Genomic DNA, 19,287 nt, shown 5'->3' with positions numbered 1-19,287 from the left:
CACGGTGGCGGGCGCCTGTAGTCCCAGCTACTTGGGAGGCTGAGGCAGGAGAATGGCGTGAACCCCAGAGGTGAAGGTTGCAGTAAGCCGAGATCAGGCCACTGCACTCCAACTGGGTGACAGTGCAAGACTCCATCTAAAAAAAAAAAAAAGTAAAACTATCAAATTGTTTGGGGAAAAAATGAACATTTTCAGGATCCAGAGTATCAAAAGCACCAAAAGCACCAAAAACAATACATTAAGGAAAAACTGACTTTATTAAGATGAAAAGACAAGCTACAGATTAGGAGAAAATATTTGCAAATCACATACTTGACAAATGACTAATATCTGAAAATTACAAAGAACTTTCAAAACAGTAAAAAACTCAGAAAATAGACAAAAGACATGAAAACATTTCACCAAAGATGTACAGATGGCAAATAAGCACATGAAAAGATGTTTAACATCAATCAAGAGGGAAATGCAAGTTAAACCACAATTAGATAGTACTACACATCTGTGATGAAAACGGGTAGAATAAAAATACCGACGACATCACCAAATGCCGAAGAGGATGCAGAGAAACAAGCTCTCATACACCCTTGCTAAGAATGAATGTAAAATGATACCGTCACTCTGGAAAATATTTGGCAGTTTTTTATAAAACAAAGTTGGGACTACTCTTCAACCCAGAAATTGTACCCTGGACATTTATCCTGGAGCATTAAAAACATGTTCACATAAAATTCTGTACATCAATGGATATAGAGTTTTAGTTTTAAGAGCCAAAAAGTGGAAACAACCCAGATGTCCTTCAATAAGTAAATGGTTAAACAAGTCGTCCATACCATGGACTACTACTCAGCAATAACAAGGATCAAATGATTGATGCATACAACCTAGATCAACGAAAGCCAATCCCAAAAGGTTACATACTGTCTGTACGTAGCCTTTTATATAATATTCTCAAAAATGACAAAATTGTGGAAATATGCATATCAGTGGCTGCTATGGATTAAGAGGGCAGGCGCAGAAGGAAAAGTGGATTGGCTACACCAGAACATAAGCAACAAGGTATATAAGAGACCCTTGTGGTGATGGAAATGCTCCGTATCTTGATGGTGTATCAATAACCCGGCTGTGATGCTGTACTATAGTTCTGCAGCATGTTACCATGGGGGAAACAGGCGAAAGACTACACAGGATCCCCATTATTTCTTACAACTGCATGTGAATCTACAATGACCTAAGGAAGTTTTCTTTTTTAAAAATGTACATTAAATAAAAAATGTCTGATCTTGAATGATACCTACAAATTGAATACTCCTTTATTAAATACCAAAACATGTTTAGAATCTTTTACCCCAGCAAGCAAACACACAATAAAGTAACTTACAGTATTCACTTCTTTGAGTGGTGAATTACTTTCTACACTTGGTGATGACACTGAGTTTCCTGGGGAGGAAAAACACAATTTTGAATAAAAGCCAAATATTACTTTTTATTGCTAATAATGAAAAATAGTATAATTAGGTGATATTCAAGTAACAGGGCTATACCACAATGACCTTATAGCTACACCAGAACCTAAGCAACACCCTACTTTGCCCAACAGAAAATAAGGACTTAGCCAGGCATGGTGGCTCACCCCTATAATCCCAGCACTTTGGGAGGCTGAGGCAAGTGGATCACTTGAGGTCAGGAGTTCAAGACCAGCCTGGCCAACATGAACATGGGCAATACAAAAATTAGCTGGGCATGGTGGTGCACACTTGTAATTCCAACTACTCAGGAGGCTGAGGTAGGAGAACTACTTGTACCTGGAAGGTGAAGGTTTCAGTGAGCTGAGACAGTGCCACTGCACTCCAGCTTGGGTGACTGAGAGACTCTGTCTCAAAAAAAATAAAAATATAAATAAAAGAACTTGTCCAAAATTTTGACTAGTACTCCTCTCATTGTGAACTTTTCTCCATTCACTAAGGCAGCAGTTCTCAAATTTTCTGGATTCAGAAACCCTCTGCACTCTTAAAAACTGAGGACCCTGCAGAGCTTTTGTTTACATGGTTTATTTCAATCAATATTTACTGTATTAGAAATTAAAACTAAACTTAAGCATCCATTTAAAAATAAATGCATTACATGCTGACAATTTTTAAAAACTGTATTTTTCAAAACAAAATATAGAAGGATTACACATTTTTGCATATCATTAACGATTAGCTTAACAGAAGACGGCTGGATTCATATATAGTTTTTGCCTTCACTCAGTGAAAAGTTGCTTCTGGTATTTGGGGAAAAAAAAAAAAAGGTCTGGCCTCCCAGAGACAGGTATTTGCAAGGAGGAGGAATACTTAATGTCCTCCTCTATTAATTGTGGATATTTGCCTTTAATAATACACCAAAACAAAGTGGTATAGAGTTAGAGGCAATGTGAACTCTAAAACCACATAAAAGAACTTTTCATATTGTTACACTAGAATTCACTGATTTATCCCACTTTGGATTTCTGCCCATGCATGACAGCAATATCATGCACTGGCCATTTGGAAAAGACAGGTTCACTGAGTTATGCGGCATTTCCAAATGTTGACATATTTCATTATGCAATAGCAAAAAATCATGAGTTAGGGCCTGTTGTGGTTCATGCCCGTAATCCCAGAGTTTTGGGAGGCTGAGGCAGGAGGATCGCTTGTGCCCAGGGGTTTGAGGCCATAGTGAGCCATGACTGTGCCACTGCACTTCAGCTTGGGTGACAGAGACCGTCTCCAAAAAAATAAAAATATTAATATTCATGTGTTAATATCACCATGCATCTCACCAGAAAAGTCTGTCTTGGGAAGTTCTTAAGCTCAAAGTGGCAGACACAAGTTTCCTAAAATCCGAAATTGCTTGAAAGCTTGAACTTTGTCATTGACAAAATACTGTCAGCTGTTTTCCTTGAAGTAAAGGGCTCACTTTAATTTTTGAGAAAATGCTTGCCAGGTAAATCTGAATAACCAGTGTGTCATCTTTTCAAGTAAAAAGTATATTCCAAGAAAAGAGTTTCTCTTCAGCTCACAACTCAATTGCACACATGCTTTTCCTACTTCAGAGGATGAAAGGAGTAATTCCCATTTCATCACACAAATACTAAAAATACTGCACACAATGGTCAAGATTTAACAGAATACTTGAATACTTTTTACTGCTCAATCAAGGGCATTTTTAACTGAAATTGCCATTTCTGGTTTTCCTTTTAACTGGAAGTGCATGACAATGAAAAACTCAATGAACCCTCACCCAGGTTGGCGCTTCTGCCTTAAGCTGAGCTAATAATTTGCTTTTGCACTATCAGTATAAAGCTGGCATAGCAGAAAAGGCAATAATGTGAGGAAAACAGTTTTGACATCTTGCGGAAGCCCAGATACAATTCTCACATTCTGAGAATTATATCACCATGTTAAAAGATCACATCTCATATGCCTTCACAAAGAAACTAAATTCTACCAGGTCCTAAGCGCCTTAGAAAGGTGTTTTTTTGTTGTTGTTGTTGTTGTTTTGTCTTTTTTGAGACAGTATCGCTCTGTCACCAGGCTGGAGTGCAGTGGCATGATGTCAACTCTGCAACCTCTGCCTCCCAAGCTCAGGCGATTCTCCTGCCTCAGCCTCTCAAGTAGCTGGGACTACAGGTTTGCGCCCCCATACCCGGCTAATTTTTGTATTTTTAGTAGACATGGGGTTTCACCATGTTGGCCAAGCTGGTCTCTAACTCCTGACCTCGTGATCTGCCCACCTCGGCCTCCCAAAGTGCTAGGATTACAGGCATGAGCCACCACGCCCAGCCGGAAAAGGTTTTTAGAACTGGAACTAAAGGAATGATAAATCACCTGAAACCAATTAAAATCTTAGCTGTATCTTTGTGATATATGCATAAAGTTTGCACAGTATTTTTAAGATACGGTCAATCTTTAGAACACCCATAAAAAAGCTAGAGTGTTTCCTTTCTGCATTCCTAGTATAGTCCTCTGTGGGGGAAAAAAGCTCATTCTCTCCCCAGGAATTTTTTCTGAGATTAATGAAGCCGAAGGCAGCCACTTGGTATCTGGTTTTTCCTTCTACAATAATTAAACGCAAATACGGTAAGGTAGTCATGTGCCTGTTCTGTTAATAGCCCACTGGTGTGTGGTTATATATACTTCTGGTAAGTCACAGAAACCACGAGAATCAAGAAGTAGGAAGCCTGTGGTTTTCACTCACCTGCTGGCAATTTTTTCCTGTCTCCTTTGGAGCCAGCCACTTCTCCGTTGATGCCATTAGGCTTTGAAGAAACTGAACTGTCTTCCTGACTAGCCAAATATTGTTTGGTTTGCTCACAAAGCAAAAAATTGTTCTTTTTATTTCCATTCTCTGAGCTTTTCAGCCTGAAATTAGGATGGTTAGGAAGTGTTCCAGGACTTCTTAAAGACTCATGTGGTGGAAGCTTGTTTTCATTTTTCTCAAAATTAAATGGCTCTGTCATCTTAGAAGGAGGTACTTCCAAATTATTTCTTGACATCATACTAAATGGCGATTTAACATTCATAGAGGCCTAAGGAGAGAAATGTATTGAAAAGACATCTTTTAATTTCAAAATTTCAGAAGAACTGCAGGCTCAGAGAAATTCTCCCAAATATATTTACGTAACAGATAATTCCTATAAAATGATTCCAAAGCAGGTATAACCATGACATCAAAACTTGGCCGACAAGGCACAAGAAAAACACCGATTCTCTGTAAGTATGAACTCTAACAGAAATCAACAACAGACCAACTCATGAAAAATCAAAAAAAGTAAATCTCAGCATTCAACACCATTCCTTACTTGTAAAAGCTTTTGAGACAACACTAATTGAAAAGGTCTTTCATGTTTTAAAAGAAATATTCCCAAGCTAAAGCTTACACCTTAATGGCAAAATGCAACAGAAGAGGTGTGTTTAAATCAGGTTGTCACCTACCTTTCTACCTTCTCAGAATCCCTCTACCCTCTCCTATATCCAGTCCTTGAATATGCTGAACACTCTACCCAGAATGCCCTCGCGCTCACTGCCTGACCATCCTGCGCAGGCTTCACAATCCATCTCAGCTGACCCCTCCTTCCTCCCATTTTGCCAAGGTCTCTGCTTTTATCATCTCCAGCTGAACTTCCACAAATTGTAATTTATACCTACTGCTTTTAAGGTCCTATCTATGCATCTTTCTCTGAAAGTAAATTGGAAATGTTGCAAGCTTTCCAAGTTTAATTTGTCACAAAGTGTCTCTGAGAAACCTCTATCCAGAAAGGATGCTGGCTTGTTTTTCTATTACTCTTAAAGAATGCTAAGTGCCCTGCCCAGGAGAATTAAAAGAGACAAACACCTCTTCTTTCTCAAGTAGTGACTGATAGCTTTGTCTGCTCCCCAAACAGCTGAGCAGGAGGAAAAATGTCACAGCTGAAACTAGCATGAGTAATACCTAAATGTTGTTTAACATGGTCTTGAATAGAAAAAAATAAAGAGCAGTTGGTGTCCTACGACTTATCTCATTTCTTACTTTAAATTAGGCCTAACCTAATCTAATGAGAATACAGACAAGATAGTGAAAAACAAAAATATACAGGCACACTCAAAGGTAGGGAACTCTTATTGGACCGACCCCAAGAAGATCCCTAACAGAATGACTGCAGGTGGGCAGCGATGGGGGAGATACTGCAGCTGCCAGGGGAAGTAAAACTGTATGGATAAGCATGCCTAAATTGAAGGGACAGGCTGAGAACTGCAATGTTTTGTGTAATAAGAGCAATGTTGTTCAATTACAAAAGAAAAATAAAGGCCGTGCGCGGTGGCTCACACTTGTAATCTCAGCACTTTGGGAGGCTGAGGCGGGCGGATCACCAGGTCAAGAGATCAAGATCATCCTGGCTAACAGAGTGAAACCCCGTCTCTACTAAAAACTACAAAATATTAGCCGGGTGTGGTGGCAGGTGCCTGTAGTCCCAGCTACACAGGAGGCTGAGGCAGGAGAATGGCGTAAACCCGGGAGGCAGAGCTTGCAGTGAGCCAAGATTGTGCCACTGCACTCCAACCTGGGTGAGAGAGTGAGACTCCATCTCAAAACAAGAAAAAAAAAAAAAGAAAGAAGCTCCAGAGGAATCAGGTGGTGGTGGGGCAGGCGGGGAGGAATAAAGTGTAGACTCTGTACAAGAAAGACAAAGAATGTGCATTAAAATATTAGAGTAACTGCCAGACAAACAGAATATATAACTTTAAAATCACAGAAGAAAATCTTAATCCAATAGAAAAATTCAGGTACAGAAAACATCAAATAAGATGACAGAATCAAGCCCAAGTAATCCAAGTATCAATGAGTTAGTCTCAGTTAAAGAAAAGAGATAAACTCAGGAAGAAAATTATTCAGTAAAATGTTAGGCACAAAAGGCACACATATAACCAAGTCATATGGTAAGGTTCCAAATAAAAGGACTAAAATATGCTCTATGCAAACAGCTAAAAGATGTAATGTTAGGCCGGGCACGGTTGCTCATGCCTGTAATCCAAGCACTTTGGGAGGCCAAGGCAGGTGGATCACCTGAGATCAGGAGTTCAAGACCAGCCTGGACAACATGGTGAAACCCCATCTTTACTAAAAATACAGAAATTAACTGGGTGTGGTGGCACACCCCAGTAATCCCAGCTACTTGGGAGGCTGAGGCAGGAGAACGGCTTGATCCTGGGAGGTGGAGGTTGCAGTGAGCCAAGATCACACCATCACACTCTGGCCTGGGCAACAAGAGCAAAACTGTGTCTCGAAATTAAAAAAAAGATGTAATGTTAGTATCAGTAGCACATAAAATCAAACTCAAGGTAGAAACTATTAAGATACATGAAGATACTTTACATTGATTAAAAAAACACAGGCTGGGCACAGTGGCTCATGCCTGTAACCCCAGCATTTTGGGAGGCCAAGGAGGGTGGATTACTTGAGGTCAGGAGTTCGAGACCAGCCTGACCAACATGGTGAAACCGTATTGCTACTAAAAATACAAAAATTAGCTGCGCATGGTGGTGCGCATCTGTAGTCCCAACTACTCGGGAGGCTGAGGCAGGAGAAGAGCTTGAACCTGGGAGCCAGAGGTTGCAGTGAGCTGAGACAGCGCCACTGCACTCCAGCCTGGGCGACAGAATGAGACTCTGTCTCGAAAACAAAAAACAAACACTCCAAGGAGATAAAGCAGCCAGGAATCTTTGAATCATTATAATGTTGTTTTGAGGTGTATAAAACAAAATTTGACTGAAGGAGAAGAAATTCAGTCCACTATGATTAGGGCACATCTATCTTAGACAACTACTACTCAGACAGAAAACAGGCAATAGTAAAGACTGTATGAGTTAACAAACTTGACCTAATCGGGACTAATATAACCAAGAACATTCCTTTTTTTCAACATTGAGTGTACACTGGACTGCAAAATCCATCTCGAATACAAAAAAACTAGTATCATACAGGCCACATTCACTCATCACAATACACACAAATCTCCATCTCAGATTATGCTTCACAGAGAATCAGCCTGCAATAGCCATGGATGAAGGGTTTCTTTTGTTTAGTTTAAAAGTGGTTAAAACAATCACAAAGGAAATGATAGCAAACATAACCATGTGACAATGAAAACTTACCAAAATAGTAAGCAGTCCAGGAAATACTATCACAAAGATGACAAATTTGATACCTTTTCAAAAGTGGGATAAATATTAAGAACCTCCAGATACTGTAGCAGACTCAAACACCATTCAACCTCTGATTTGCCAGCTAGAGTTAGCGACGATACTGGCCAGAGTTCTCCTGAGGTGGCTTCTGAGAAAGCTCTTCCCTACCCTGCAGAACAGGGACAGACGTGGCTAGCACAGTCCTTCACCCCTTTCTTCCTGCAACACGGTCCTGAGGCCTGGTGACTTATCACACATTTTGTAATCAGGGAGTAAGTAATAAGCACAGCCTGAGGATGGTGAAGGAGAAGATGCAGAGCCAGGTATGTCTGGCGGTTCCTTCGCGTCGCCACTCCAGCTCTGGTTTGCCTATGCAGAGACACGCTGAGGCATCAAATAAGCTGTTATTTGCAGGCCAGTACAGTAAAATGAATGACAAAAAGGCATGAACAGAATGCAGAGAGGAAGATCAGTTCGTAAACATAAGGGGAAAAACATTCAACCTTATAGTTAAAAAAAATTCAAATTGAAGCAAGTATGCATTTTCCACCTAGTGAGTGCAATTAAAACATTAAGCCACTCATTACTGAAGGGAGTATCAATCAGTACGCTCTTTCTGGGAAGCAATTTAGAAATATATACGTATATACCTATGGGTTTTTAAAAAGCATTCCTAGCCACTGACTTGGTACCTCTACATCTAGAAATCATGCCATTGAAATAATCCTAAATACCAAAAAATTCTATATATAAAAATGTCCATCTAAAATAGCAAAAAAGGCCCGGACGCAGTTGCTCACACCTGTAATCTCAGCACTTTAGGAGGCTGAGGAGTGGTGGGCTCCTGTAATCCCAGCTACTCAGGAGGCTGAGGTGGGAGAATCACCTGAACCTGGGAGGCAGAGGTTGCAGCGAGCCGAAATTGTGCCACTGCACTCTAGCTTGGGCAACAAAGCGAGACTGTCTCAAAAAAAAAAAAAAGTTAACTGTGATGCCTTTAATAGACAGACTATTACACTATCATTCAGAATCTTAGTTTCCAGAAACACTGTTAAAATGTCTACTAGAATGGCAAATGAGGCTGGACGCGGTGGCTTACGCCTGTAATCCCAGCACTTTGGGAGGCTGAGGTGGGCGTATCACGAGGTCAGGAGATCAAGACCATCCTGACTAACACAGTGAAACTCCATCTCTCCTAAAAAATACAAAATATTAGCTGGGCGTGGTGGCGGGCACCTGTAGTCCCAGCTACTCGGGAGGCTGAGGCAGGAGAATGGTGTGAACCCGGGAGGCAGAGCTTGCAGTGAGTCCAGACAGCGCCACTGCAGCACTCCAGCCTGGACGACAGAGCGAGACTCCATCTCAAAAAAAAAAAAAAAGAATGGCAAATGAAAAAGCAGGAAAAAACCTGTATATTCAATATAATTATAACTGCAAAAGAAAATCAAAACTGCAGGTTAAAAAAAGATGAATGAAACATATTACATTATAAATAACAATGAGTATTCCGGAGTAGGTGGGTTGATGAGGATATCTTTTTCACTACATTTTCCAAATTATATTGAATGAATTGTTTTTATAGATGAAAACATTTTTAAGACTGAAGTAGCTAACAGTAAACCTTTTTTCCAAAAATGTGGTAACTTAATTCTAAATCAAGTAAAGGATCACAGCAATATTTAAACCATAAAACTAGCGTACAGTTATCTTCTTCTCAAGACACTGAGTTGGATCCTCAGTAGGCTGCTGTGTTACACCCGAGATCGTCTTTCATAACACTATCTTTATTTAGTAACGCAGGCTGCCAATCAATCTACAGTCAGCGCCTCACTACCCTGTATTACAGTTACCTACAGACAGTTATATCTGTCATTTAAATTAAGTTGCTTGAGTGCAGGAACTCTTATTTTTAAAAATCTAAACAAAAATACCTCTGATTTCCTGCAGTATCCACCATGGTGTTTTATAGAACTAGGCATTCAAAAGATATTCATATGATAAAAACTATTTTAAATGCACTATTGCACTGTTTTCATGCCAACCTGTTCACTGAAAATGACACCTGCTGTCTGAAATGACATCCGGCAGTCTTAAGTGATGTGCTTAAGTCTTAAGCACATCAGGCTATGAAGTTTACTGAAATTTAATAACAAACTTCATGTCTCACAACGATTCCTCCAAAATCCAAAAATTAGTAAATATATTTGACTTTAGAAACGGCATCAGCGTTAGACTTACTATAAAGTTTAAGTAGCAAACAGAGGATTTATACTTAAAAGGTTCACCCTATGGTGGAATATTTGGACAATGTTTGAAGGACTCACCCTGTTCAGGAATTTTCATTACAACACCCAGGGCAAATAGACATCTACACCTGTTCTGGGACCACAAACTTCTTGTTTCCTTTCATTTGGGACAGCCAATCGTGCTGCATTGGAACCATTTTGTAAAATGGTTCCCTTCCCAACTGTTGCTGCCCTGTAACCACAACCTCTCAAAAACATGAGACTCTTATACTGACATGACTCTCATAATGGAACACAGGATCCCAGACACAGGTTGGCAGCCCGTCAACAGGAAAGTCAGAATGTCCCTGACTTTGAACACTATTACCACTTATGCATTAGCTTTTGGAGCAGGTGGCCAGTACTACCGTGAATCCACATAAAACATTCAGTCACCTAAAACCTTTTGGAATTTATTTTTAAATATGCAATTACCATACCATTACACATACACTGATTTACAGTTTTATGAATGTAAGGCAGGCATAGACTTAGGCAGCCACCACAACTGGGATACAGAACAGGCTCTTAAGGGTGAATTATTTATTTTTTTGAGGCGTTGTCTCGCTCTGTTGTCCAAGCTGGAGTGCAGTGGCACGATCTCGGGCTCACTGCAACCTCCGTGTCCCAGGTTCAAGCAATTCTCCTGCCCCAGCCCTCCCAATTAGCTGGGACTACAGGCATGCCCCACCACGCCCGGCTAATTTTTGTATTTTTAGTAGAGATGGGGTTTCACGAGACTGGTCTCAAACTCCTGACCTCGTGATCTGTCCGCCTCCGCCTCCCAAAGTGCTGGAATTACAGGTGTGAGCCACTGCACCCAGCCATAAATTTTTAACATTACAAAACACCAGTAAGACTGAGCATCTATTCCTACTTGGTTTCATCCTGTGTCAACCACTGGGAATATTTGAATCACAAGTAGGCAGGCCCTATGGCATAATACTCTTTGATTCCCAACCTCACGCTTTAGATTTGATACCCAGGTAAACAAATGTGACAGATTATTACTGCAAAGGCCCTGAAACCACATGGGTTAACCTCACCCAGTTTTAAAATAAGTAATTTCCCCTACATACAATCTACTACTTTTACATGCTACTAGTGATAAAAACAAATATTAATCATTCTGGAATCCACAGTATTTAAATGTTGATTCAGCTAACACAAAAGGTAAACTAGAAGGGTCTCAACATTTCTTTACGTTAGAGAGTACCTGACTTTCTTAGAATTGGGAATCACTGATGTACTAAAAAAGTAGTGAACTGAAAGTGACTCATTTCTATAGTGCTACAGGCAAAAATGAGGGCTCATATTTCTAGATCTCTTTGTTCTGTACTTCACGCTTTGAACCCACTAAGACCTGAAGCTCCCTAAGGGTAGACCCTCTCTTTTCTTTGGAATCCTACCGGTCCTCCCTGATGTTGCTGGGAGCTTCCTAAGATACAGTGGGGTAAGTCATTTCTTTTCCCTCTAGGACACCACAGGTTAGAGTTCTTTTAACATTAAAAGTGCACGCAGAGATACTCAGCTGTCATTTTTTTCCTTCTCTAATGTTTGCTTTCATTTTCTGGCAATCCTATGTATTCTGCAAAAACCATTCCAGTCAAAGAAAACACTCCGGTTTTGGCTGGACGCCGTAGCTCGCGCCTGTAATCTCAGCACTTTAAAGGCTGAAGTGGGTGAATCACCTGAGCTGAGGAGTTTGAGACCAGCTTGGCCAACATGGTGAAACGCTGTCTCTACTAAAAATACAAAAAGTAGCAGGGCGTGGTGGCTGGTACCTGTAATCCCAGCTACTCGGGAGGCTGAGGCCGGAGAATCGCTTGAACCCAGGAGGTGGAGGTTGCAGTGAGCCGGGATTGCGCCATTGCACTCCAACCTGGGCAACAAGAGTGAAACTCCGTCTCAAAAACAACAACAGTAGCAGCAGCAGCAGCAACAAAATACACTCCGGCTTTGAAGAGATAAAACGCAATGGTTCAGTAAAGCATGAGCTCTGAAGTTAGCCAGGTAAGTCTCGTCTTCCTCATTTAGCCACACTATCTTGGGCAAATCACTTCATCTTTCTAGGATTCAGCGACTGTAAAATGCGGAGTGCAGTAGTTAGCTTCCTCATAAATCCTAATCACGAGGATTAAATGAGAGACGAAGTAAATCACTTGGCTAGTACTTCAAGGGCTCGAAGGGCAGCTATTATTTCTGCTTTACTTTTATACCACTCCTACAAGCACGAAATTTCTTCCATTCCTGTGGAACCAGCTTGCAGGTTTAAGATGAAAATAATTTGAGGACTAAAGTATTTTTATTTCGTTATTCCTACAGATAAACAAGGGAGACATGGGAAGCTGGAATAACTTACCAAACCCCCCGGGGCCAGCACCTTACACAGTTTAGATGAAAACGCAGGTCAGCCTCCACGGCCTTGGATTTTAGCACACAGCACCGTGCTGCCTCACTAAGGAAGCTGGAAGCATCAGTTCCCTTAGTTCAGAGGCCCAGCAGGGCTAACGTTATTTATAGCAAGGACCCTAGAGCCCAGAAAAGCTATTGGCACACAGCAGGCACTCCTTAAACAAACCAGCGCCAGCTGACCCACATCTAAGTGAATGCCCTAGCGCATCTTCCTTTCCTATAGGAGGAAAGTGGGGAAAAGAAAGTCTAGTGTTAATATTGTTTGTATTGCAGTTTTTAGTCAAACAAAGGCAGTGAATCCACATGCAAGTTTCTCTTAGAGAGAAGGTGAACGTTTGCATTTGAAGGAGTGATGCCCGGAAGTGCTATTTCCAAACTCATAGAGAATCCTCCCACACCAAACCCTCCAACTTTAGACCTGCCCTTCGCAGCCAAGGTTCCAAGTCTCCTCTCTCCACTTCCAGGCCCCTTGTACCCGCTCAACGCCCAACCTCAACGTCTCCAGCGCCCAACGTCTGGCCCCCAACGACCGAAGTCCCCTCCCTTCCCCTTCATGCAGGCTCTCTCCCTCCCCTATACGCCTGGGAATCCTGACCTGGAAAGGGGCAAGAGGACCGCGGACCCGAACCTGTCTCTGCGGCCTGGCGGCGGTGGCGACTGCCTATGCTGGGAGCCCCGCCGCCTGGGATGCGTCCGGCACTCCCCTCGCCTCCAATCCGGACTGCGCCTTCCCGGCCCCTGCGCACGCCTGCGCACGCCTGCGCACTCCGCGTCCACGTGCAACTCAATGTGCCCACGTGCTCCCTCCGCCTTCCCCGGAAGCGGCTTGTGCTCTAGTTGCAGGCTCAAAAAGTTCCTTTGCAGAAACTTTATTTTCTTCTAGCTTCTTCTAGAAAGATGTCTCTGGCAACGTCTTCGGCAAATTTTGGGCGCAAAGATGCAGACTTTGTCCCCTTGAAGGTCACTTGGGTCGCCGTACCCACTTAAAAGTCTTCCAAGGTTTTCCAAATCAACTGCCTCTGCCTGTTAAACACACACGTGCTTATACTTTTTTCTTTTCTTCCTGACTGAGGGCATGCGTTTGTACCTGTTGGTGTTACTTAAATACAAGCTTTTTTTTTTTTTTTTTTTTTTGCTATGGAACTTTCCTAACAATTTCATAGGAAGGGAACCCTTGTGTACCTGTCATCTAGTTTCTACCTTATCAATTCATGGTTAATCTTGTCTACATTTGCACCCCAAGCACTCTTCCGGCAATGTTTTGAAGCAAATCCGAGAATTGTAAATGTGAGACAAAGTAGCAAACCTCCGCTTCTGGCCCCCAGCATAGTCCTCCCTCACTGTGAAAAAGCTTTGTTCATTGTGTTTGTCAGCATGATTTCAGACCGCCTGACTTAGTAACTTCTCAGCCCTCCAGAAGAATCCCTTGAAGAGTGCGTAAGCAGGATGGAATTCAGGTTCCCACCTCTCAGAATCACTGCATTTTTAGAAAAGATACATTCAGAGATCTAGCCTTTGCCTTTTTCTGTACATAACGGATAGGATTAATGATGATGCCTAGACTTACTCTCGCACCCAAACTTTGAAGAGATTTTTATCTTATATAGCTTCTGGGCACTTTTAATGTAACCCCTGGGCATAACCTCTACCACCTAATATTTAAAGTGTGCTGACACACTGCTTTGGAGTAGTTTTAACAGAAATTTTCTGGGATCTCCCTGGTTGCAGTCCTCCGTAAGACTCTGAATCAAACTAACTTCAATTATTTAAAAGCCTGATTTTTTTTCTTTAGTTGATATACATTTTTAATACATTTTATTTTTTAGAGCAGTTTCAGATTTACAGAATAGTGAAATTAAAGTGCTGGCTGGGCGTGGTGGCTCACGCCTGTAATCCCAGCACTTGGGGAGGCCGAGGTGGGCAGATCACTTGAGGTCAGGAGTTCGAGACCAGCCTGGCCAACATGGTGAAACCCCGTCTCTACTAAAAAAACAATTTTTTTTTTTAAATTAGCCGGGTGTCATGGCGGGTGCCTGTAATCCCAGCTACTTGGGAGACTAAGGCAGGAGAATCGCCTGAACCTGGGAGGCGGAGGTTTCAGCAAGCAGAGATCATGCCACTGCACTCCAGCCTGGGCAGCAGAGCGAGACTCTATCTCAAAAAAAAAAAAAAAAAAAAAAGAAAGAAAAAGAAAGGAAAGTGCTGGACAAAGTTCTGACCGAAGTCACATCATTTCCCCTATTATTAGCATGGTCTATTAGCATGATACATTTGTTACAATTAAGGAACCAACATTGATACATTATTAATTAAAGTCCACCATTTTGATTTCCTTAGTTTTTACCTACTGTCTCTTTTCTGATGCAAGATCTCATCAGGACATCATATTTCATTTAGTTTTCATAGACCCTTAGGCTCTTCTTGGCCATGCGACTTCCTTAGACTTTTTGTTTTGATGACCCTGACGTCAAGCTTCCAGGAGTACTGTCAGGCGTTTTATAGGATGCCCTACTTTTGGAATTTATCTGATGTTTTTCTGCTGGTAGAGAAAGGAGTTATGGGTTATTGGGAGGAAGATCACAGAGGGTAAAAATGCCATTTTTATTGCATCATATCAAGCGTACATCCTATGAATATGATTATGACAATTGATGTAGGACTTAGTCATCTGACTGTGGTAGTGTTTGTTAGGTCTTTCTACTATATTCTTTTTTTCCCCTACCCTTTTCATACTATACACTTTGGAAGGAAGCTATTATTTGAAGCCCACATTTAAGGAGTAGGGAGTTATGTTGTCCCTCTTTGAGGGTGCAGTATCTACAGAAATTATTTGAAATTCTTCTGCACAGGAGATTTGTCTCTTCTCCATTTACTAATTTAATAATGGACTCATGGATATTTATTTTATACTTTTATAATCCAATACTACTGTATTTCCTTGCTCAGATTTTTCCAGCTTTGGCCACAGGGAGCTCTTTCAGTTGGTTTGTGTTCTTTCACATGCTATCATCAGGTGGTATTTTATTTGTTAAGCACTTTATTACTTTCTGGGATATTGTATCCTTTTCATCCAAAAATATTGTAAGTGGGTGTCTTTGAGATAACCACTTTTAAGTAACATCACCAAAACTTATCCCAACTTTAAAAACAGTAATTTCTCTTGCTTTCCTTTCCTTTCTCCTTTTTCTCCTTTCCTGTCCTTTCCTTTCTCTCTGACAGGGTCTTGCTCCCAGACTATAGTGGCACAGTCATAGCTCACTGCACACTTGAACTGCTGGACTCAAGCTATCACCCTGACTCAGTAGCTGGGATTACAGGTGTGAGCCATAGTGCCTGGTCATAATTTCTTAATATCATAAAATTAATACTAAACATTTCCAGATACCTCAAATGTTATTTTTTAATTTTCTTTTTAGAGATCGGATCCCACTGTGTTGCCCAAGCTGGTCTCAAACTCCTGAGCTCAAGCAGCCCACCTTGGCCTCCCAAAGTGCTAGGATTAGAGGTGTGAGCCACCACACCCAGCCATTCAAGTGTTAAATTGTTGATATGTTCAAATCAGGATCAAAACATCCTGTATTTGCACTCAATGATTTATTTTTAAAAGGGGTTTCTCTTTCAATCCTGTACTTCTCTTGCAATTTATTTATTACAGTAACTGCAGGGATTTTTTGTTTGTTTGTTTGTTTCTTTTCCCCCATTCAATTTTGTTGATTGCATCCCCCTGGCAGGAATACGTCACAGGTGGTGGTGTGATTCTCTATTGCAGCATTTCAGAAAATACACAGTATGTAGTGGTTTCACTTTGGAGGATATTAAGATTGATCTAGTAGGTTCAAGTGGTGTCAGCCCCATCCATCCATTACAATGCGAAGCTTCCTATCATTTTTTCATCTAATAGTTCTAGATTCACAGATGATCATTACCTAGATCCATAAGTTCGTCAGGGTTTGCAAAATGGTGATCATCTATCTTTCTTTTTGCAATTAGTACATGGAGTTCTATAGAGAAGAACTTCCCCACATTGACTATCTCATTGACATTCAGTTTGCAGCAGGAAAGGTAGGATGAATGCTTGATTCTTTACCTTTATCAGTTCTCAGATTGTAATGACTCGTTGGCATCTTTCCAAGAGGGTCAATGACATTAAAAAAAATAAATGCACTCACTGATTTTTTACATAATGTGTAACCCATTGCTGTTATCATTTTTGAATGCTAAATTTGTCCTGTTTGAGAAGTTGCAGCATCTTTGAACTGCCTTCTGAGTCTTTTGGGCACAGTTCATGTTATCTTTGCTTTCTTCCTTGCTTTCTGCTACAACCAACATGTCCTAGGCTATCTTGCATATTTCTTGCCCCTACTGAGAATCAGCACTTAACCTCCAAGAGGAGCCAAAGTAACTTTTTCTGGGAAATGCTATTTAGAGATCATAATCTGGAGAACAGGAGTGTGCAATGGGTTGGTCACTGTTCTAGGAGTTTTCAGTGGACACACCTTTTTTTCATGAAAAAAATGTACCATGAGTTAATTCTCATTTTTGTAAATTCAAATATAGGATTGCAGAATTTTAATGTAATGTCTTTGGTTTATATTTGTGTATCTTTTATAGTGAAAAACTTGGTTCACAAAGATACTTTATACTAATTATAAATTCATGAATATTCAGAAGTAGCAATACCAATGTTATTACTGACGAGTACTGAAAACAGCTTAAGATTTCTTCGGTTTTTTCCCCGTGGATTAATGTCTCCCTAGGAAGGTTTGGTCGATTTGTTTTAAAGTCAAATCATTCATTTTCTGTGACAAGACACTTTAACTGCAAAATGTGCTTCGTTCAATGTAGTACCTTCATTTAAGGAGTGAGGTGCCATTACACCTCCGTGTGTGTGTTTTGCCAACAGTATCGAAGAAATTTAACAGAGCAGTAGTAAGTTTTGCTTTACAAACTCTTACATTGCAGAATTGTCTGAATTAGCTATTTTCATTCATGTGATGTGTGTAAGTCCTAAACCAAAGAACACTGTTTCTCCGGACTGAGGAGGTTTGCAAAACCTCCAGAGACTGAACTGCTGACCTTCCTTCTCTGGCTCCAGGGAGGCAACTGTACCCAATACACTTTTTGTTGCCATGCTGCGTGCCAGGTTACCCAGCCGCGAGAGGACACTTCCTACCATCAGTGCGCTCAGTCTGGAGCCAGAGACGAAGGCACCAGCAGTTTATTATTAAACAATGGTAACAGCGCCACGCTGAAGACACGAACGCGCTCTTGTGGAACCCCCCGACGTCTCCCCCAGGGCTGAATCGTCGACCTGACAGGTAGCCTGCTCCAGCCGATTCCGCCCACGTAAGGTGCAAGGTTTACGCACCAGAGCCGGGAAGCCACCAATTTCAAATTCTCTTTTATTGCTTTATGTCCCGGACTCATGCAGGCCAAAGGGTGAGGAGGAGTAATAGCCAACAAGAGCGTCCTGCAGAAAGAAACAACCTGCGTGGCTCGGGAGGAGCGTAAGAGGAAGGACAATACCAAGGGGCAGTAGAGTCGGCTTTCCAGGTCGCGGGGGCGTGGGTGCCCAGCCCGGTTGAGTGCGGGGCGGGGCCTCCCGGGCGGCGAGGTGGGAGGTGAGTTCCGCCGGCCCCGCCTACTGCAGACAGGTTACCCAGGACCTCAAGGTGTGCTGCGTCACCCCGCCCGCGCTGCGTTGATTGGTTCCTCCAGGGAGCCCCCGCCCCCTCAGCTGTAACCGGGCCGGCTTCAGCGTCGCCGCCATCTTTGTTGATGTGTCAGCTCCGCAGGGGCTTGGGGAAACCGCGGCTGAGGGAGTGAGGCGTCGGCTGTTTCTCACCGCGGTCTTTTCCTCCCACTCTTGACTGGTCGGACCCCGTTATGGGAAAGTTGGCCCCTGAGCCACAGCTCCAGCAGCCTCGTTAGGGTGTGGCCTGAGGCTTGGAGAAGTGGGGTGAGTGTCTGAGGGGCGCTCTGGGCAGACCGGGGAGTCGCGGTCGCGGTGCGGTGGGGCTGCCAGCCTTCTGCTCCTTCCTCAGGTCCCAGGGCGGGGGCGAGGGCGAGGGCTAGGTCGAACCGGCTCCCCGCCGGGCTCCTTCGAGGGCGTGGAGGAAGGGGAGGGCTGGGGAACGAGTTTCAAGCCCCTTCTTCTCGCTGCCTTCCTCCTTCGGTTCCGGGACCTTGGAGGTGGCGAAGAGGGGTCAGCGGGGGTCGTGGGGGCTGTGCCTCGAGAGCGTCTGAATTCGAGCCCTTTGCCTGGGCTGCGTGTGAACTGCAGCCAAGCCCCACCTGCTCGAGAATCTTTCCTAGACTCAGTCGCCGATTTCGCTTTTCGTCTGGAGTTGACCATATGTGGGTGTTCTATGTTTACTGTTGTGATGACTTGTTACCCTCTTCCAAACACTTCCATTACTGTGATTCTAAGTTCCTTAGAAATGATTCTTTGGAGTGTGGATACTGTTCTTTATGTGGTCTTTCAAGGACATCAAGGCATTTCATAAACCTTGATTGGTAAGGACGGGGTTTCAAATTTATGCCTCCATCAGTAGTGAAAAATGGTAAAAACAAAACAGAAACCCTTCCCCGAGTCCCTAAAGTAGCAATCTTGGGAAACAGTGCAGGTGTGATTATTGCTTAGCTGTTAACAGTTTAACAACTTCAGCTAATATTCCCGTCTTGATTTTGTTTAGAGGAAAAAGTCCTGGATTTGGAGTCAGAACATCTGGATTAGAATCCTACTTCTTTCACTTGATAATCTTGTTACCTATGGGAATCAGAAGAGAGAATATAGTAAAAATACGCAGTACAGTCCCAGGTACTTGGCCGTTTTCTCTGCATGTGTGTCATGTTCCTTTGATGCCCAGCTTTTTGTTTCTTCCAAAACTATAGGCCGGGTGTTG

At 42.3% G+C, this 19,287-nt stretch overlaps 2 protein-coding genes across 6 annotated transcripts in view; one reads left to right on the top strand and one right to left on the bottom strand.

Moving 5' to 3' along the window:
• TDRD1 (tudor domain containing 1) overlaps positions 1–13,138 on the bottom strand; it is a 53,233-nt gene extending 40,095 nt beyond the window's left edge. The window contains exons 1-3 of one of the 3 annotated variants that reach the window (XM_025397017.1): positions 12,978–13,138; positions 4,219–4,549; positions 1,379–1,437 (exon numbers count right to left, since the gene is read on the bottom strand). In XM_025397017.1, coding sequence (XP_025252802.1) covers positions 1,379–1,437; positions 4,219–4,543 — 384 coding nt within the window. In that variant the 5' untranslated portion in view covers positions 4,544–4,549; positions 12,978–13,138. Of the gene's footprint in view, positions 1–1,378; positions 1,438–4,218; positions 4,550–12,329; positions 12,782–12,977 lie in introns of those variants that run through there. The other 2 variants (XM_025397019.1, XM_025397018.1) reach the window with 2 other exon arrangements.
• Positions 13,139–17,776: 4,638 nt separating this feature from the next.
• CCDC186 (coiled-coil domain containing 186) overlaps positions 17,777–19,287 on the top strand; it is a 54,835-nt gene continuing 53,324 nt past the window's right edge. For 2 of the 3 annotated variants that reach the window (XR_003121234.1, XM_025397596.1), the window contains exons 1-2: positions 17,777–18,341; positions 19,078–19,202. The gene's annotated coding sequence lies outside the window, so the exon portion shown is untranslated. The remainder of the gene's footprint in view (positions 18,342–19,077; positions 19,203–19,287) is intronic. The other variant, XM_025397595.1, reaches the window with a different exon arrangement.

Source organism: Theropithecus gelada, chromosome 9 (assembly GCF_003255815.1).
Source record: "Theropithecus gelada isolate Dixy chromosome 9, Tgel_1.0, whole genome shotgun sequence".
Classification (NCBI taxonomy): Eukaryota; Metazoa; Chordata; class Mammalia; order Primates; family Cercopithecidae; genus Theropithecus; species Theropithecus gelada.
This window is presented reverse-complemented; position numbering and strand designations above follow the sequence as displayed.